Source organism: Aquarana catesbeiana, linkage group LG12 (genome assembly GCF_042186555.1).
Source record: "Aquarana catesbeiana isolate 2022-GZ linkage group LG12, ASM4218655v1, whole genome shotgun sequence".
Lineage (NCBI taxonomy): Eukaryota > Metazoa > Chordata > Amphibia > Anura > Ranidae > Aquarana > Aquarana catesbeiana.
Window position 1 is genome coordinate 53,471,057 of NC_133335.1, and position 22,349 is coordinate 53,493,405.

Here is a 22,349-nt window from a genome sequence, read left to right on the forward strand (position 1 = left end):
GCAAACCGAACACTCTATCACTTGCTTGTGATAGTGACAGTTACATGCATTGGTCCTGTTCAAGCCTCCCATTTGTCTACCTTGCTTTGCTGTTGGACTTCCCTGTGTATGACCCGGATCGGATATTGGACTATTCCCTGAACTCAGCCCGCCTTATTACCTAGACTGTCATTGGATCAAATATTGGACTATTCCCTGAACTCAGCCTGCCTTATTACCTGGACCATCTTAGAACCACGCTATCTGTCTGCTAAACTGCAAGTAGTCTGTTGTTTGCTCTGTTCCCATCTGCCCTAGTGTGGTGGCCAGGCACTATAGCATTGTGTATAAGTCCTGGGGGCCACAAAGTAACGGTAGCCCTTCTTGTCTTAAGGGGAAGGGGGTTGCTATAGGTGAAGCACACAGTAGCTAGCTATAGTGTCTGACCACCTGCATTGAGGTAGACGTGACATTCCTGACAACAGCCCAATCCTTGGTCAAAACAATCACGTACATGCTTCATGAACCCTCAAGGTATATCTCTAAATAGCCCAACCCTTAGTCAAGACAATCACATACATGCTTCATGAACCCTCAAGGTGTATCTCTAAACAGCCCAATCCTTGGTCAAGACACTCACATGTAACTTCAGAAACCCTCAAGGTGTATCTCTAAACAACCCAATCCTTGGCCTAGACAATCACATGCAACTTCAGAAACCCTCTGCATTCACTAAAACTGGTCTCCCACAGTACACAGAATATGGACATGCAATTATTTTGGTAAATATAAACTGCTAAATTCCTTTTCTCGACAGTAGTATATAGCAGTCTTGTGACTTCTATCAGTTCCTGGTAAATCTTGTAGGAGGAGTTTTCATACTGCACTGAGCTGTCCTATTAGAATCCATGACCCCTCACCCTCTGTCCGGACAGTGTTGATTGGCCCTGTGCTGATCACATGCACTCTTCCAAGAAAGCAATACACACCAAACTGAGCATGTGCAGCCTGACTTCAGTAACTCTGTCTTATCCGGACCCATTCTGGAATCAGTGGAAGAAGAGGAGGATCTGTGCATACAAGATCAAACAACCTTTTTAAACAATGTAGAGGATTAACCCCTTAGGTTCCACAGTGAGTATAACAAGCAAGCTTTACTGCATATACAGACTGATTTTACTGTTGTGGGTTTAGTAACACTTTTGTATCTCTCAGCCCTATCCTTGACCAAAACAACCACACCCTCAAAGTGTGTCTCTAAACAGCCCAATCTTTGGTCAAGACAATCACGCACAACTTCAGAAACCCTAAATGTATATTTCTAAACAGCCCAATATTTGATCAAGAGTCACGCACAACTTCAGACACCCTCAAGTTGTATCTCTAAACAGCTCAATACTTGGCTGGGACAGTCATGTACAACTTAATAAACCTTCAATGTGTCCCTCTAAACAGCACAATCCTTGGCCAAAACAATTGTGTACAACTTCAGAAACCCTCAGGGTATATCTGTAAGCAGCCTAATCCTTGGCCAAGTGTTGTAGTGATGTTTGGATTGAGGTAGTGCCAAGAGCAATCATGATATGCAAAGTGCTGTAACCCTATAATGGCCAGATCTTACTTGGATTGTTCTGATTGGATGCCAGTGTTTTTTTACACATACGAAATTAGTTTGCTTATGTAAGTATTATATTACACCTGTCTTTTGAAAGATTCAAACCTGCCTCTGTTTTTACTGATAATTTGGACTACTGAAGTCAAGTGACCTATAAACACAGTAATTGTCGTTTTACATTCTTTAAATAACCTCTGTACATTCCACATGTCTAGCACATGTCATTTCACTAATACATTTCTGAAATACTTGTCAAGATTAAAGCACTGTATTCCCTGTCAGTATTCAGTCCTGAGCTTGTGTTTAGAATCACCGTGCTTTAGTACTTGACATGTTAATCTAGCACTCAGTTGTACAAACAAAGCATCAACTTCGTCCATCCGATCCACCCATAACTGATATGTCAACCTCTGATATATGCTGGAAATGAATATATAGATTTCGCAGAGACTTGGAACCTTCACGGGGATTAAGACTCTGAAGCTGTGTGTGGTAGAGTTGGGAACTCACCAATATATCCTGCCTCTGGTGTCCCCAAGAGATGGTATTGGTCAGTAGACGACTCCACCTACCAGCAAAAAATATGTATTTTGGATGGTCTAATCATCAAAAATGCAGGTAGTAATTCAAACGGCCTAGAAATTATCCCTCACACTCAGCCAGCTAATTATCGCACTTTATAATTCCACAACATTTTGGCACCACAGGATCCTACACCCAAACTTTCACTTAATAATAGTATAGTAACAGTGTCTAATGCTTAAAGTGAAGCAGCTATAGGTACAGTGGGGACGGAAAGCATTCAGACCCCCTTAAATTTTTCACTCTTTGTTATATTGCAGCCATTTGCTAAAATCATTTAAGATCATTTTTTTCCTCATTAATGTACACACAGCACCCCATATTGACAGAAAAACACAGAATTGTTGACATTTTTGCAGATTTATTAAAAAAGAAAAACTGAAATATCACATGGTCCTAAGTATTCAGACCCTTTGCTTAGTATTTAGTAGAAGCACCCTTTTGATCTAATACAGCCATGAGTCTTTTTGGGAAAGATGCAAAAAGTTTTTCACACCTGGATTTGGGGATCCTCTGCCATTCCTCCTTGCAGATCCTCTCCAGTTCTGTCAGGTTGGTTGGTAAACATTGATGGACAGCCATTTTTAGGTCTCTCCAGAGAGGCTCAGTTGGGTTTAAGTCAGGGCTCTGGCTGGGCCATTTAAGAACAGTCACGGAGTTGTTGTGAAGCCACTCCTTCATTATTTTAGCTGTGTGCTTAGAGTCATTGTCTTGTTGGAAGGTAAACTTTCGGCCCAGTCTGAGGTCCTGAGCACTCTGGAGAAGGTTTTTGTCCAGGATATCCCTGTACTTGGCCACATTAATCTTTCCCTCAATTGCAACCAGTCATCCTGTCCCTGCAGCTGAAAAACACCCCCACAGAATGATGTTGCCACCACCATGCTTCACTGTTGGGACTGTATTGGACAGGTGATGAGCAGTGCCTGGTTTTCTCCACACATACCGCTTATGATTTAGGCAATAAAGTTCTATCTTGGTCTCATCAGACCATAGAATCTTATTTCTCACCATCTTGGTGTCCTTCAGGTGTTTTTTAGCAAACTCCATGCGGGCTTTCATGTGTCTTGCACTGAGGAGAGGCTTCCGTCGGGCCACTCTGCCATAAAGCCCCGACTGGTGGAGGGCTGCAGTGATGGTTGACTTTCTACAACTTTCTCCCATCTCCCGACTGCATCTCTGAAGCTCAGCCACAGTGATCTTTGGGTTCTTCTTTACCTCTCTCACCAAGGCTATTCTCCCCCGATAGCTCAGTTTGGCCAGACGGCCAGCTCTAGGAAGGGTTCTGGTTGTCCCAAACGTCTTCCATTTAAGGATTATGGAGGCCACTGTGCTCTTAGGAACCTAAGTGCAGCAGAAATTTTTTTGTAACCTTGGCAAGATCTGTGCCTTGCCACAATTCTGTCTCTGAGCTCTTCAGGCAGTTCCTTTGACCTCATGATTCTCATTTGCTCTGACATGCACTGTGAGCTGTAAGGTCTTATATAGACAGGTGTGTGGCTTTCCTAATCAAGTCCAATCAGTATAATCAAACACAGCTGGACTCAAATGAAGGTGTAGAACCATCTCAAGGATGATCAGAAGAAATGGACAGCACCTAAGTAAATTTGAGTGTCACAGCAAAGGGTCTGAATACTTAGGATCATGTGATATTTAAGTTTTTCATTTTTAATAAATCTGCAAAAATGTCAACAATTCTGTGTTTTTCTGTCAATATGGGGTGCAGGTGTACATTAATGAGGAAAAAAAATGAACTTAAATGATTTTAGCAAATGGCTGCAATAAAACAAAGAGTGAAAAATTTAAGGGGGTCTGAATACTTTCCGTCCCCACTGTATATTTGGAATAATCTACATCTCCACTCTTTTGTTATTGTAATAGTGCATTCTTGTCTCTGAGGGTAGCTGTGTGTGCTGTTGTTCACGAATCTATTTTCTCCTTGTCAGAACAGAAATGGCAGCCAAGCCCTACAGGGGATGAACTGTCCCCTGCATGAGCTCAGGGATAACTGACACTCTATCCATGCTGCTGAAGGAGGATACAACTATAAGTTAAAACAGACTTCAGTTTTCTTTCTTGTAATTCTAAAATCTTAGATAACAGTGTTTTGAGTAACTGCTCTCAGGACTGACCTCAAACTAAAAAAGGACACTCAACGTGAATCTGTACCTGGATAATATGTTGGCTGTCCTTGCAAAGCTCTTCTTGTGTCTCCTTGGTTGTTATACAGATCGTATTGCTAATTAAAATGCTTCAATAGTTTGAGTCGTGGACTGGGAACAAGCATGCAAATCAGGAGTAGTGATTTTACTTGCCGCATGTTATGAGTAACTAACACAAGCAATGTTGAAGCTAATGGAGAACTGAAAACTAACATTTTCCACAGGAGGACAACAATGGCAGCCTTCAAGTTTTTGCTAATACAAGTTCACTTAAAGTAGATGTAGCCACCCTCAATAGCCTTTCTGGCCAAATTACCCAGACCTGCTTCCCCTCCAGCTACTTATTTACCTAAATAGGAATGCCACCATCTACTCTGGTGCTTACATGCTTTGAGTGAATTCTTCTTCACAGTAAATAAACAAATAAAAAAATCCTTAAATATATCCCATAGTTTGTAGACGCTATAACTTTTGCGCAAACCAATCAATATTCGCTTATTGGGATTTTTTTTACCAAAAATATGTAGCAGAATACATATTGGCCTAAATTGATGAAAAAATTGGATTTTTAAAAAAAATTATTGGATATTTTTTTTTTCCAAAATTGTTTTTTTGTTTTTTTGTTTATAGCGCAATAAAAAAAAAAAAACAATGACATTTGGTGATCAAAAGAAAGCTCTATTTGTGGGAAAAGAAGGACAGTATTGCACGACCACGCAATTGTCAGTTAAAGTAACGCTGTACTATATTGCAAAAAATGGCCTGGTCAGGAAGGGGGGGGGGGGGTAAATCTTCCAGAACTGAAGTGGTTAATTAATGAAAGTACACTTATCTTTTAGAGCACTGGCCTCCAAACATTATAAGCAAAGGGCCAATTTACTGTCCTTCAGGTTTTAGGGGTCTATGGCTCGTAGGAGTAGAAATTTGCCCGCTGTCGATGGGAATTAGCAATACCCCATCATTGGTTCTAATGGGAGGAATAATACCCCATTTTTGGTATCATTTGGAAGAATAGTGCCTCATTGTTGGTATCAGTTGGAGGATTAGTGCGCCATTGTTGGTATCAGTGGCAGAAATAGTGCGCCATTGTTGGTATCAGTGGCAGGAATAGTACGCCATCTTTGGTATCAGTGGCAGGAATAGTGCGCCATTGTTGGTGTCATTGGGAGGAATGGTGCTCCATCATTGGTGTCAGTGGGATAAAGGCAAGCACAGGGCCACATCCAGTCCCCGGGCCACAGTTTGGAGATCACTGCTTTAGAGATTGGCACTCAGTCTGAAACATCTCCTCTGACAGGGAGAGAATACAAGTAAATAATAAAAAAAAAAAAATCAACTACATTTTTAAGAGGCAACATTTTCACCATTACATGATGTTTGCATTCCTTTGCGCTTTCTTTCTGGTTTAAAAGCTACAACATGCTTCAGTTTTGGTCCAACAGGGCCCGCTTTGCTTCTATTATAATCCATTTTAACATGTTTCTTTTTTTTCAATTGTGAAAAAGTAACCTTATATGAACTGAAAACAGGATGAACCTGCAAATGTTGTTGCAAAGGGAGATTAAAAAGACACGCATTGCTGATTTTTTACAACAGATACAACCATCCATGTGCAGATGCTCTTGCAGAAGTATTCAACAGCACAGAAAAGGTATTATTGCTGATCTGTCCTTATGAAAATGCTGGTTTCCTGGATCTCATGTCGATCCAACAGCTGGGGCAGCACTGACCTAGAACAAATATGTAGATAAGGGCTTTTGACTTCACTCTGACTTTTTAATTTGCATGCTTTTCCAAGTCATTGGCTCGTTAATTTTGAAGCCAGAGACAACCAGGAAACTAGTATTTTTAGATGGGCAATGTATAAGTTTCCTTTTAGGCCTCATTCACACGAGCATACCTATCTGTACACCCATGTGAAGGGCCGTCTTCGCCCATATGGGATACACAACTAATCTACATGCAGGCAGTTCCATTCATGCAGCGACTGCACAGAGACAGCTGCTGGACCCAATTTGACAGCCATGCGGATGCACGTGCCTGAACACACATTCTTTGTGCTCGGGGACATGCACCCACCTAGGCACAGCTGTCAGATTGGGACCAGTGGCTGTGTCCGTGTAGCAGCTATGTCCCAATAGACATAAATGGGACTGCCTGCATGCAGATAGATGGAGCACCTGTGAATCCCATGCAGGCAAGGAAAGCCTTTAGCACGGGGGTGAAGATAGGTACGCCCGTCCCCTGTGAATGAACCTTAGTAGGCCATGAACCTTAGTACCCCATGTAAATGAGAGTTTGACCCAGAAGGAGCTTAAATGCAGTACGCTTTTGTGTTGCTTTGACTTGCTTCTGATGAACTTCTGATTAGCTTGCGTTACTTTGAGCTGCTTTTGAGTTGCTTCCAGCTGTTTTCAACTTCACTTTGACTTGTATAGAAAAGGAAAGATGTTCAGACACAAAGAAATACCTGTGTAGACCAGCTTCGAAAGAATTCTTCAAAAATGTCAGGTGTCACCTTTAGATCGGCCCCACAATAAAGGGGACAATCGCTGATTCTATGATGAATTTACAAATTACACCACGGAACAAAAATTACGATTGGTTCTGGTAACAGGACAAAGAGTTCTCATCTCTCATCTTCTCCTGCAGTTGGCCTAAGGTTACCAACAGGAAATCTGCTGTACATATGTCATCCCCGTGATCAAAGGTTTATCCTAATATACTTAGTTACGATAGCCGCTGCGTAACCTAATACATATATTAGTGAATGTTATTACTAATTCTTTCTGTATAATGTGACTCACATGCTCCTTATTAGACTATGCTGCTATTCCTATTCTGCTCTTTCCACTATCCATACATGACACAGTTATCTGGCACATTAAATTTGCCCGTTGGCAATGGAAGGCAGGACATGCAAGCATGGTGCAACCAATCGAAGGCACTGATTGACATCGCTCAGCTGTCACACCAACGGGAACACATGCATTGGTTGAGTACTCCTGTTTACTCTGTAGAAAGGAACAAGGGAGGTGCTTGTAGACTTTGCAATGTATAGACCCCCCAGCGATATCTTTTCATGTGGAAACAATAGTAATTGAATATTAGTTTTGTAACCCTGACAGCTGGCAGCCAACTGTGTCTGGAGGGCACCCGTAGATATGTAAAGCTGTTAAAAATAGTCATAAAACACAATGAAAATGATGATAAACACACGGATACCTGAAACAAGAAGACATAATAAAAAAATCTGGATCAGGCAAACGTCACTTATTGTTTTTCGGTATCTTAAAGTGTAAGTAAATGAAAAAAAAATTAAGCTGCCCCCTTTTAAATTGACAGTACAGCTACAAACAGCAGATGAAATCAAATCCAACCCGGTGTGACAGTGTCCTTCAGATTTCTAACTTTCATTTGATATCTGTAGTTAAAGGAAACCTGAGAGGAGTATGAAAGCTATCTTGACCTCTACTTTTGCAGATTCTATTTGCCCAACTGTCAGGCTGATCCAATGGCTTCAGTGCTTTCTGAGTCCCAGACCTAAAGTCAAACTAAAGCCATAATTCTTGATCTACTGTCTTTCTGAACCAGGGTTCTGTGGAACCCTAGGATTCCCCCTAGAGCAACCTTTCTCAACCTTTTTAATATGGAGGAACCCTTGAAATAACCTTTACATCTCAGAGAACCCCTACTAAAAATTATTGTAACTACAGCTCATGGCATGTTAGCGGTCAGCAGTCAATAAAATCCTCCCTTACATAAATGGTCAGTGGAGACAGGCTTCCTTTGATTGGTAATCAGTGAGAGAAGAGTCCCTTAAAATTGGTGGTAACTGGGAGAAGAGTCTCACTACTCTGGTGAGAAGCATGCTCATTACACTGGTGGTTAGTGAAAAGAATGCTCTATACATTAGTGGCCATTGGAAAGAATGTTCCTCACATCAATGGGAAGAATGCTTCCTGTACAGTTAGCTAAAAAGATCATTAGTGTCAGTGGTTACCTATATTAGTCCAAAACTGTTGATTTCTCAGGGAACCCCTAGCAACCTCTGGAGGGACTCTAGGGCTTTATTCAACATTGGAGGAAAGGCCGCTATAGATGCTGTTACGGTTGAGCAAGTAGAAATTTCTGCCTTTCAGATATGTAGCCATTGACACTTATGATCTGTAAGAGAGAATTCCTTCCACTGACTACCAATGTAAGAATCATTGTTAACACTAACCACTAATGTAAAGGACATTCTTCCCACTGACCAACAATTTAAGGGACATTCTTCCCACTGATCACCAATGTAAGGGACATTTTTCCCACTGACAGCAACGTAGGGATATTCTTCCCACTGATCACCAATATAAGGGACATTCTTCCCACTGATCGCCAATGTAAGGGCCATTCTTTCCACTAACCACCAACGTAAGAAGCATTCTTCCCACTGATCACCAATATAAGGGACATTGTCCCTTACATTGGTGATCAGTGGAAAGAATGTCCCTTATATTGGTGATCAGTGGGAAGAATGCCCCTTACATTGGTGATCAGTGGAAAGAATGTCCCTTATATTGGTGATCAGTGGGAAGAATGCTTCTTACGTTGGTGGTTTCTTCCCACTGGTTTCTTCTTACGTTGGACATTCTTCCCACTGATCGCCAATGTAAGGGACATTCTTCCCACAGAACACCATTGTAAGGAACATTCTTACCACTGATCACCAATGTAAGGGACATTCTTCTAATTGATCACCAATGTAAGAGACATTCTTCCCTTTGACCACCAATGTAAGGGACATTCTTTCCATAGACCACCACACATGTACTGTGAGCTGTAGATACAGTAATTATTGGCAGGGGTTTTGTGAGACCAGAAAGTTATATCCATGTTACAAAAGGTTGAGAAAGGATGATCTTATTTCAGTAACCTGGAAAGTATTAAATCCAAAGGACCAATATAATTTGCAAGAGGTCATAAGCAGGCAAAAACACATTCTAACAGTATAATCTGTACTTCCCACTGAGTTTTGCAAAGAAAGTGACGTACTTAAAATTATCTGGGTTCTTTTTTGGTGTTAAAAGTCTGGTACAGCAAATTTTCTGTTGTGGATTGCAGTTCAGAATCTGAGAGCATGCCGAACTGAGACTCCTTGCTCTGCTGATTAAGTGATGGCAGCAATCTCTATAGCATGATCCGGAAGTTTATCTTCTTTGCATGAATCTTAAAGTGGAACTTTACTCAGTAAAATGTTTTAAAAAAGTATAATTTGAAGCTTTTTATTGATTTTTGTGCTGCAAAGCAGCACTTCCTGCTTTCCAGCCTGGGCCAGGCACCACAGCCTCCTGGGATAGGTGTGATGTAGCAATCCCCGAAGGCAGTGAGTTACCAAAGGTGCACACACACGAAACTTGATGAAGCGTATGCACATGGACAGCTATAGTGTTCAGCTGCCAGAAATTGTGGCGCTTGTGTGCACAAGCATAATTCTGCTGCACATGTGCAGTTGCGAAACTAGTCTCTACCAGGTCCAAAATAAATGGCCGGTGTAGCTGTACACACACTGGATTTTGAAAGATAGTTGCGTGGAAGAGGGGTGGGGGAGGAGATTTATTCAGCAGTTGAGTTCTGCTTTAAGCGTTCTTTCAGGTGAGCAGCCTAGGAGAGCTGGTAAAAAGAGTGGCTGAGCCAAAATTTTGTTGCCTCCCAGTCACCCACCCGGATTGTTAAAATACAGTAGGACGGGGCTGTATACATTTTTAACTCTGGGTGGTAAGCTTCCCGCAGGTCTGATTAAGACCTACTTGGCCGAACTGAAATAAATTGTTTTTAATGCACAGAGCTCTTACGCTGCTTCCTTCTCCCACACTCCAGCCCTGCTATATGGGAAGAGGGCGATACCAAATTCAGGTACTTACACTGCTTGCATTTCAAAAATAAATGCAATTATGTATTTCTGATTACGGAGTGCCTAGAGTTCGGTTTAAACAGATGCATACATTTTCAGCCTGCTGAAAATTTTAGGCTTCATTTACACCTGTGCATTTTTAGGTGCGGTGCATTAAAATAAATCCTTCTTGCTGTATCTTTGATGCGTCTGCAAGAAAATGCCCAATTTATAGCATTCAATGGTAACGCACCTAAAAGGCACTGCACAGATGTGAATTGACCCTAAAAGTAAACAGTGTTGCAGATTTTGTCACCCCCCCTGACGTCTTACTCCTCATTTTGTACTAGTACCAAAAACCAGCTAAAGAATCCCTCACCATTAACAGCTAAATACAACAACGTAGAAGTAAATCTGCCTAATCTTCCACCGATCAACACAGAGAGGCTCAGAAAACCAGCTCTACCTCTCAGCACGGCTTCCAAAAAAACCAAACCCACCTCGCCGTCCTCCCATTTCCACCCACTAGCACTGACAGATCCATTCATAATTCTTCTTCCTAATTCACAAGCACACAGCAATCCCCTTTCATCTCTCCCAGCTGCATCAGATCCCTAATACCAGCATTTTGCAATATCCCCTCCCAAATCGTGTTCATTCAAGATTTCCCTCTTTCAAATCCCCGAGCTGTACAAAATACGCTCACTCTGAATCCAACGCTGAAACTTCACAAGTGCAGAGAATAATACAAAGTCACTCGAAGCTTGAAACCACCAGGGAAGTACAGTGCTAAAGTTTTCAATGGAACAAACCTGATATGGGAGCGATAATGCTAACGTTGTTTAGAAATAGAGTGCTAAAGTTGTTTAGAAATAATTACAAAAATAAAGATTTGTTTAAAAATAACAAAGAAAATTAAGACATGCAAAAACACTGGACATAGGAAAGAAAATTAAGACATGCAAAAACAATGGACATAGGAAAGAAAATGAAGACATGCAAAAACAGTGGACATAGGAAAGAAAATTAAGACATGCAAAAACAATGGACATAGGAACAGGAGTAACTACCAAACAAAGGAAATTTCATGAGACAGCTTAATGAGAACGCTGTTCATATAATACACGTACTATACATGTGAAGGTTGCAGGATCTCAGTATAACGAAAGCCGATAAAAAGTTTTGAGTTCAACGTAGGTGGAGCAGAATGGACCTCTGTCTTTCTCCAACTGTCTCAGCCATGTAAGAAACATTTTTATACAATAGCTGACTTTCCTGTCCAGTAACCCCAATAAAGTAGATTTAGCACAATGCATTACTTTTTCAGAACAACGTTGAACAATTGTTTCAAGTTGACCACCCATGGTGCCTAGAAGCATCCTTAGCACCAAAAAACTCCAGTTGCATTCAACAGAAGTTGAACAATTGGGTACAATTGTAAGGCTGACACATGACACGGCTTGATCAGAAGAAATGAGAGCTTTTCTGCAATGGGATTATATTTCGTTTTGGATGGAACCACATATCAAATTTTTTTCCTATACAATTAGGATTTAGGATGTTCTTCAATAGTGCAGTGGCTAAGTGGTTAGCACCAAGGGGTTCTTGGTCCAAACTCCGATCAGGACATTATCTGCATGGAGTTTGCATGTTCTCCCTGTGCTTGCATGGGTTTACTCTGGATTTCTCTCACACTTGCTGGTAGGTTAATTGGCTCCTGTCCAAATTGGGCATAGCATGTGAGATAGGGACCTTAGATTATAAACACCTTGGGGGCAAGGACTAATCAAAATGTAAAAATGTATATGTAAAGCACTGCGTAAGTTGTTGGAACAAAATAAATACCTGTAATAAATAGCGTGTATAAACACACTGCTTGTCATAACAGAAACATAGGAACCGATGGGTTTATGAAGGTGCATTCCCCAAAGCTGTCATCCTTACCCTTGCATAGCTACTTGGTGTTTTATCGATCAAGACTTGATGAGGTTCCCCTCAAATAATATGCAAATTACCGAGTAGTGCAAGATGAAAGATGACAACCCTGAACAAAACACCTTAAAAAACAAGTCAGCAGTGACTACATCTATATTCTGTCCTGCCAAGTGTCCCTTAAGGGCTTAAACCATTTAAAAATAATAACTTAGTTACGTACAGAGAACATTGTTCTAAATCACCCCTGGCTCCTTTAACCTCTCAGAGATGTTAATCTCAAGATATCAAAGTGAAATGTAATTGGAAGGGTAAGACCCTCTTAGTAAAGTCAATGGCAAGTAGGCGGACCTGGGATCTCAATGCTGAAGTCTGACTGACTAAAAAAGATACAAGTCACTGGTGATACACTTACCAACCTCTACCCCAGTCTTTCTCAAACTTTTTAACATGGAGCAACCCTCGAGATATCTTAACAGTCACAAGAATCCCAAGCATTTAATTACTATATCTGTGGAGGTCAGTTAGAAGAATTCCCCTTACATTGGTGGTCAATGGTAAGAATGTCCCTTACATTGGTGGTCAATGGTAAAAACGTCCCTTACATTGGTGGTCAATGGGAAGAATGTCCCTTACATTGGTAGTCAATGGGTAGAATGTCCCTTACATTGGTGGTCAATGGAAAGAATGTCCCTTACATTGGTAGTCAATTAGAAGAATGTCCCTTACATTGGCGGTCAGTGGGAAGAATACTTGTTTCATTGGTGGTCAGTGGGAAGAATGCCCCTTACATTGGTTGTCAGTGGGAAGAATGTCACTTATATTTTGTAGTTGGTAGGAAGAATGTCCCTTACATTGGTGGTCAGTGGGATGAATACTCCTTACATTGGTGGCCAGTGGGGAGAATGTCCCTCATATAGGTGGTCAGTGAAAAGAATGCTCCTTACATTGGTGGTCAGTGGGATGATAAATACTCTTTACATTGGTGGCCAGTGGGAAGAATGTCCCTTATATAGGTGGTCGGTGAAAAGAATGCTCCTTACATTGGTGGTCAGTGGGAAGAATGCGCCTCACATTGGTGGTCAGTGGGAATAATGTCCCTTATATCGGTGCTCAAAAGGAAGAATGCTCCTTCCATTGGTGGTCAGTGGGAAGAATGTTCCTTACGTTGGTGGTCAGTAGGAAGAATGTCCCTTACAGTGGTGGTCAGTGGGAAGAATGTCCCTTAAGTTGGTGGTCAGGAGGAAGAATGCTCCTTCCATTGGTGGTCAGTGCGATGAATGTCCCATATATTGGTGGTCAGTGGGAAGAATGCTCCTTACATTCATAGTCAGTGGGAAGAATGTCCCCAATTCTGGTGGTCAATGGGAAGAATGCTCCTTATACTGGTGGTTAAGAGGAAGAATGCCCCTTGCACTGGTGGTCAGTGGGTAGAATGCACCAAAGCTTGGTGGTTGGTGGGAAGAAAGCTCCTTACGTTAGTGGTCAATAGGTACAATGTCCCTTACATTGATGGTCAATAGGAAGAATATCCCTTACATTGGTGGTCCTTGGGAATAATACCCCCTTTCAGTGCTGGTTAGTAGAAAGAATACTCCTTACATTGGTGGTCAATGGGAAGAATTTCCTAAATAACTAAAAGAAAATCATTGGTGTCATAAACATGACAATGAACCCCTTGCAACCTCTGGAGGAACCCTACCTGAGAAAGACTGCTCTACTCAATTGAATCACAGTTCTGGGATTTCTGACTATTAGCTCGATCTCAAAACTTTCCATACAGGACAGGAGATATGATACCGACTGTTCTGTAAGTTACAAATGTAATGTCATAAAACACTGCATGCAAATAGAAAACTAAAAGAGAGAGAAGCCAGAGCCAAGCAGAGAGGAGGAGCAGCAGGGAATGACAGTTTCCATACACCAACTAGCCAGCTGATATATTGCATTAATGGATCTGTACATGGAGAGGGGGGCGAAAGGCTTTGGGACTAGCCTGTGCACTAAAGGGCATTGTGCAGCTTCCACCGAAATCTGAGCCTGTTGTGTTCAGAAAGGTAATTATCACTGCATTATCCACAAGCCAAACCCGTATAGACTGCAGAACAGGACTAGTAAAGGACACACAATGGAAGAATCACCATCAACAACATAAACATGCATAATAATCCAGCATGAATGTGATGGGGAATGTCCAAAATTTCAAATAGGTAAAATAATGATTGCCCTATAATACTGAAATGCAAAATAATTGCTGTATCCAGTTATCACGCCGGTGAGATCAGAGCATCTAAAAACCCATATTGGAGGGGGGGGGGGGGGGTAGAGATGTATAGGATGGATGAGATATAATGGGTAGACTTACTATGCTGCCTAGAAGAAGTAGCAGGGCTGTCTCCATTCCTCCTGGTCCCATAGAGCTGATGATGGTATGGTGTAGTGTAGTGACAGTCAGATGCAGAATGCAGCTCCACGATTCAGCTACACCTGCCCCTAAAGCCCTGACAAGCCATCCCCTTCTGTTTAAAGAGAACCATCCCCTCCGCTGTCCTCCCAATGGCTGCACACAGCCTCCTCTCCCTCCTCCCCTCCCAGGGAACACTTCCAGCAAACCAAGGACTGATTGTCAGGATTGGATTTAGGGAATAATGCTTGGATCGCAGCCCCGAAAACACTTAACTGCTAATAATTAAAGAAAAGAAAGAAAGAAAAAGAGGAGGTGCAGCATTTCCATTGTCTTCTTCTTGGTGGTGGAGCTTCTTGTCCTTCTCACGTGGGGATTGATGGGAAAGGTCGAGGCTGTACACGTCAATTTGCTGCAGGAGGTTCACGTCAAGGAAAGCATGACATCAATTTTTTTTTTTTTTAAATACATCATGTTTTTTGTTAAAAAAAAAAAAAGTAAAAACATAATCTTTTAATTTATATTTTATATTTTATTCTATATTATATTATTATAGTGTATTCCATATTATAATATTATATATTATATTATAATATTATATTATATTTTATTTTCTATTATAATATATTATATTTTATTTTATGTTATAATATTATATTCTATATCATAATATTTTATTCTATATTATAATATTATATTATAATTTATTTCATATTATAATATTATATCATTTTTTAAAACTAGATGACAAACAATAATTGAGAGTCACTTTAGTCTCCAGTCACACATAAGCACTTGGTTGCGCGTTTTCGTACATCTCTCTAAGCGCAAAACGCTCACCATCAAGAATTCCATTTTTTTTTCTGTTTCCCTGTTCGCTTCTCACTTCCGTGTTCACACTTTGTGCACGCACAATTGCGCACTCGTCACGCGCAGAAGCGCGCTGCCTTTTAGCAGATGCGTGGTGGTGCCATTATAGACACCAAAAGGGCGTCAAATGAATTCTTAATGGCACCTCCACACATCTGCTAACGTGCAATTTTTCGCTTACACCAAAATGATGCTGCAGCACCATGTGGTTCAGTGCGGCGCAATTTTGAAAAAGGGTTAGGGACTTCTTTTGCACATTTGTCGCACGTAGTGCTGCCTACTAAAATGAATGGGCTAAGCGTAAGTACACGCACGCGCTCCATCACACCTGCATGGTGCGAATGGTGCCTAAGGCTAGGTTCACACTACTGGGCAGCCCCATGGAGCTACTAACTTACGCGTTTCGCTCATCCCAAAATGCATGATGCTGCAGCACCATGCGGTTCGGTGCGCCGCGCAATTTTTAAAAAAGAGTTAGGGACTTCATTTCCTGCATGTAGGGCTGCCTATTGAAATTAATGAGTTGTCCTACATGCGAAGCGTAAGAGCGCACACGCGCTCCATCACACCTGCATGGTGCCTAAGGCTAGGTTCACACTACTGGGCAGCCCCATGGATCTACTAACCTACGCGTTTCACTCATCCCAAAATGCATGATGCTGCAGCACCATGCGGTTCGGTGCGCCGCGCAATTTTGAAAAAGGGTTAGGGACTTCATTTCCTGCATGTAGGGCTGCCTATTGAAATGAATGAGTTGTCCTACATGCAAAGTGTGGGAATGCGCACGCACTCCACCGCTCCTGCATGGTGTGAATGGTGTCTAAGGCTAGGTTCACACTATTGGACAACCCCATGCATCTGCTAACTTACACGTTTTGCTCACACCAAAGCGCATGATGCTGCAGCATCATGCGGGGCGATGCAATTTCGCAAAAGGGTTAAGAACTTCTTTTGCACATTTCATGTAGAGCAGCCTATTGAAATGAATGGGCTGTCCTACATGCAATCACGCCCTTTCTTGACACGCACAATAGCGCGCTGCCCTTTAGCAGCCTCATAGCGGCGCCATTAATTATTAATTATTAATGACACGCCCATGCATATGCTAATGTGCGCATTTCCATGAACGCCAAAATGCATGGTGATGCAGCACCACGTGGTTTCATGCAGTGAAGGGTCCGGGACCTTTTTTTGCGCATTTCTTGTGAGCGTGCTTTGTCGCACCTGCAGGGTATCAATGAAGTCTAAGACTAGGTTCACATTATTGCGTGTCGGGAACAACACAGAAACGCGCTTCCATTTAGCAGACGCGCGGCAGTGCCATTAATTGTTAATGTAAGTAATGTAATGCAATTATTGTCATTAATTGTTAATGTCTCCCCCCCACACATCTGCAAGCACCATGCGGTTTGGTGCAGTGCGTTTTTGCCCTTTTTTTCCTGCATTTCTTATGCATAAGGCAGCCCATTGAAATGAATAGCCTGCCCTGCACGTGGCACATGGGAACACACGAAAAGCACATGGACGCACCCACGATTGGTCACATCTGTAGGTGTGAACCAAGCCCAAGTCCCTTAAAAGTACATGAGCTTTTTTTTTTTTCGGAGCTGTGCTTCTGACCCCATAATGGAAGCATCTGTAAATGTGCGTTTTTGTGCTTGAAAAACTCTGATCTCCTCCTTCCCTCCTCCTCCAAAACAATAACGTCAGAACTGGCATGCATGTACAAAAAAAAATGCTCGCAAAAGACTTTAATAAAAAAAAAAAAAAAAAATGTTCGCCTACACACTCAAAACGCTTACAAAATCACCTGAAAACCGCTCAGATCAGGTGTGAGACCCTGTTCATGAGTTTCGTGAATGTGCGCTAAATCACACAATTTTGCGCACGTTTATGAAATGCGCAAAAAAAAAAAAAAAAAAGTGTGCTTGCTTTGCTATACTTTTTTTCCAAGCTTTAAAAAGTGAGACAAATGCGTCAAACTGTCAAAATTTAAAAAGCTGCATGAGCTACTTTGCCGTATTTGTTGCAAATAGGGCAGTTCGTTTGCTATAAATGTAGTGCAAAAGTGCGTTCAAAGTGCACGTAAACGTGACACCCGCCGTCATTCATCCTCGTGTGAGTGGGGTCTGAATGAGGGCTTACATATGTGAAACAAATGTGAGAATAAGGTTACAGAAGGTTGGTAGCAACACAGAGGCAACGCACAGGAAATGCGTCACTGTGTTGGGCTGCCATTTATTTTGAACGCCCCCCCCCCCAATGTACTAAGGGTCCCCATACACATTACAATCTGACCATACAAACTTTGTTCAATTAACTATAGATTTACCAAAACAATGTAATCTAAGGACCTCTCTAATCTCTCCAACCAATTATACTACATAGTTGTTGGTAGATCTAGGAGATTGTCCAATCAAATGGTAGTGTGTATGGTGAGCTTAAAGTGGAACTTCAGTCATTTTTTCATCTTTCCATCTATTAAATCTTCTGCCCTTGTTGGTGTTTTAACTTTGGATAATAAAACCTTTTTTTTCTGCCAGTAAATACCTTCTACATTCCACTTCCTCTTTCTTGTCTGGTCATTAGCCTAAGTGATGGTGAACCTTGGCACCCCAGATGTTTTGGAACTACATTTCCCATGATGCTCGCCTACACTGCAGAGTGCATGAGCATCATGGGAAATGTAGTTCCAAAACATCTGGGGTGCCAAGGTTCACCATCACTAGCCTAGGCTTATGACATCATGCACAGCTCTCTCTTTCATCTCCTGAGAGTTTGCCAGGAAGGGAGGAGGGATAAGAGGGCCAATGAGAGCTGCAGAGCTGGAGTTGCGTGTCTGTGTAAATCCAGGCAGTGAACAAGAAGCAGCTTCAGCTGCCCACAGTTAAAATGGTTGCACTCAGTGGAGGGAGATTTCTGCAGCATATTTGGCAAGTACAGACTCACAGTATATATAAAATAATATACAAAGTGGTTGGAGGGAAGCTTCAGAATGGCAAAGATGTTTTTATTACAAATTATGTGAGCAGACTGCAGTTCCTCTTTAAGGCAATGCACTTGCGTTGTAATGTGCCACAACATAGTTGCAATAAAAAAAAGTATAGCCCTATTTTTTGCAGGCTAGGATGTATTTATTGGCAGCCCATTCGTTTCAATTATATGCTTTAATGCAACGCACACAAACGCACAACATCGTATTGCCTTACCGCACCACAAAGAAGTAATTTCACTTACAGGTCACCCCAACCCTGTAACTGTACAGTAAAAAGGAGAAGCAGCAGACTGATTAGCTCACCTCTCTGCTCTCCCCTCCTATCAGCATGCTTCTTGCACACCAAAGGGAGCTGGATGGAGTTAGGCTGAGGCTGTTATCCCCTATTATTACACCCTGGGCTTGCATGGTGTGCAGTGGCTGAGATTTTTCTCTACGTCTATGCTTTTTACACTGCATCACATCTGATTGGCTCTGTATGCTGCTTCTCCCTCCCTTATGCTTAGCTCTGCTGTACAAGGGTGGCAAGAAGCTGATAAAAAAAAAAAAAAAACTAATTCAGGTCATTCTATTAATATAGTGAATACATAGACAGAAGTGACAACTGCCAGGCCATATTAAAGGAAGAATATGGAAGCTGCCATCTCTCACCTCTCCTGGAAATGCTAGTTGCCTGGCTCTCATGATAATTCAAAAGCTTTAGTGATTTTTAAACTGCTGACCCAGGACAAGTATGCAGTTCAGGAATTTTGACTTTGCATTTTTCTAATGTATATTTTTCAGTGTCATCGACCTAGTACTGAACTTGTGGCAGCTAGTATTTCTTACCTAATCCTAGCTCCTGTTTTAACCACTTCAATACAGGGCACTTATACACCTTCCTGCCCAGACCAATTTTCATCTTTCAGCGCTGTCGCACTTTGAGTGACAATTGCGCGGTCGTACTACACTGTACCCAAACTACATTTTTATCATTTTGTTCCCACAAATAGAGCTTTCTTTTGGTGGTATTTGATCACCTCTGCAGTTTTTATTTTTTGCTAAACAAATAAAAAAAGACCAAAAATTTTGAAGAAATAAAAGTTTTGCTTTTGTTTCTGTTAAAAAATTTTGTAAATAAGAAAGTTTTCTCCTTCGCTGATGGGCACTGATAAGGCGGCACTGACAGGCACTGATAAGGCGGCACCGATGAGGTGGCACCAATGAGCGGCACTGACGATGGGCACTGGTAGGCGGCACTGATGGGCACTGGTAGGCGGCACTGATGGGTGGCACTCATATGCAGCACTGATGGGCATTGATAGGCGGCACTGATGGGCACTCATGGGTGGCACTGGTGGGCACTGATGGGCACTGATAGGTGACACTGATGGGCACTGAAAGGCAGCACTGCTGGGCACTGATAGGCACTGATAGGGTGGCACTGATAGGCGGCACTGATGGGCACTGATAGGCGGCACTGCTGGGCACTGATGGGCATTGATAGGCGGCACTGATGGGCACTGATACGCGGCACTGATATGAGGCACTGATAGGCATCCCTGGTGGCACTGGCAGTGGTAGGCATTGGGGATGGGCACTGATTGGCAGCTGCCTGGGCACAGATTGGTATTTCCTTGGGGGTCTAGGGGGCATACCTAGTGGTCCAGTGTGGTGGCCACCCTGGTGGTCCTGGGCGGCTTCCCTGGTGGTCCTGGGTGGGATCCGAAGGGGGGCTGTGCTGATAAATAATCAGCACAGACCCCCCCTGTCAGGAGAGCAGCCGATCGGCTCTCCTCTACTCGCGTCGCAGCGGCTTAATATCCTGATCACATCATATGACGTCCGGTCAGGATATTGAAACCACTTTGCCGCCGTCATTTTGCTATATGACGGACGGCAAGTGGTTAAAAACCGCTCAGTGCTGCTCTCTCAACTTGTGCAGGGTGACTGGTCTTGTCTCCATCCACCTGCTGTAGTTTTCTGCAGGCAGCCTGTAGTGGGTGGAGCTGCTGGGCCCCTCCCACAGATCTGCTCTCTGCACTGGCTTTGATGTCACTACTGCCTTTACAAGGTAATATCTGGGTTTGCAAAGGCATTTGATGCACAAAAGATGGATTTTCTTTGTTGCTATTGAGAAATATTTTTCATTAAAAATTGTTTTGCCCAGGGTTTAGCTTTATAAAGTGTCATTCTATTCTAAACAGAAAATTGAGCCCTGGGATTCATGTAAGGAGTACAGTCTGCCAGCTCAGGAATTACGTTTTTTTTTTTTAATCTATTCTAGGCATTGCTGTAGTGCAGGTTAATACCAGGCTTGAACAGAAGGAGACAGGTAATAATATATATCAATCCTAAGCAGCTTCACAACCACCAATCAGATCCTAAACTGGTTTGATACTGGCAACAGTGGGAGGTCCACCTCCAGTGACCATCTGAGATCCTCTCTGCATTCTGGCTGTAATCAGCTATACAGAGCTCGGATTATTTTAAATTGGTATTTCGGATTTTAGCACAGCTTCAGATCTTGCTGGATATCACAGAAAACCCCCTACCACCCTGAAAATTAATGTTCCATTGCCATGTCATGTTTTGAATTCTATGTTCGATCAAGAAAAATCTACAATCATTCTCCTATGATTTTCCTTGTCACTACAGTCGAAAACGATTGGCTATTTGACCCCATTGTCTATTAGAAAATTGAACATCCCCAAAACTATTTTCTTCAAATTAAATTCTACTGATGTACAGCAAACTTTAGCCAACCAGAGTCGCTCATAAGACAAGAGTTGACCAGAACTGCTCATAAACATGAGATGATCAGAGCAGCTCATAGACACAAGGTGACCAGAGCTGCTCATAAACATGAGATGACCAGAGCCACTCACAGACATGAGATGACCAGAGCTGCTCATAGACACGAGATGCCCAGAGCCAATTCGAGATGTCCAGAGCCACTCATAGACACGAGATGACAAGAGCCTCTCATAGACATGAGATGACCAGAGTCAACGCGAGATGACCAGAGCCACGCATGGACATGAGATGACCAGAGCCATTAATAGACATGAGATGACCAGAGCCTCTCATAGACACGAGATGCCCAGAGCAAATCATAGACATGAGATGACCAGAACCTCTCATAGACATGAAATGACCAGACCCTCTCATAGACACGAGGTGACCAGAGCCTCTCATAGACACGAGATGACCAGTGCCACCGATAGACACGAGATGACCAGAGCCACTCATAGACATGAGATGACCAGATCCACTCATAGACATGAGATGACCAGATCCACTCATAGACATGAGATGACCAGAGCCATTAATAGACATGAGATGACCAGAGCCTCTCATAGACAAGAGATGCCCAGAGCAAATCATAGACATGAGATGACCAGAACCTCTCATAGACATGAAATGACCAGACCCTCTCATAGACACGAGGTGACCAGAGCCTCGCATAGACACGAGATGACCAGTGCCACCGATAGACACGAGATGACCAGAGCCACTCATAGACATGAGATGACCAGATCCACTCATAGACATGAGATGACAAGATCCACCCATAGACATGAGATGACCAGAGCCGCTCATAGACATGAGATGACCAGAACCTCTCATAGACATGAAATGACTAGAGCCACTCATAGACACAAGATGACCAGATGCATTCATAGGCATGAGATGACCAGAGCCACTCATAAACTTGAGATGACCAGATCCACTCATTGACACAAGTTGACCAGAGCCGCTCAAAGACATGAGATGACCAGAGCCTCTCATGGACATGAGATGACCAGAGCTTCTCATAGACACAAGATGCCCAGAGCCAACATGAGATGACCAGAGCCACTCTAAGACATGAGATGACCAGGGCCACTCAGACACGAGATGACCTGAGTCGCTCATAGTTATTAGATGCCAAGAGTCGTTCATAAACAGAAGATAAC

General features: G+C 42.4%; 1 protein-coding gene across 1 annotated transcript in view; it reads right to left on the reverse strand.

Annotated features, from left to right (window-relative positions):
- The window catches only part of NGFR (nerve growth factor receptor), a 118,643-nt gene extending 103,765 nt beyond the window's left edge, over window positions 1-14,878 (reverse strand). The window contains exon 1 of the mRNA XM_073607811.1: window positions 14,508-14,878. Within this exon, the coding sequence (XP_073463912.1) occupies window positions 14,508-14,558 (51 nt within the window). The 5' untranslated portion in view covers window positions 14,559-14,878. The remainder of the gene's footprint in view (window positions 1-14,507) is intronic.
- Window positions 14,879-22,349: the final 7,471 nt, after the last annotated feature.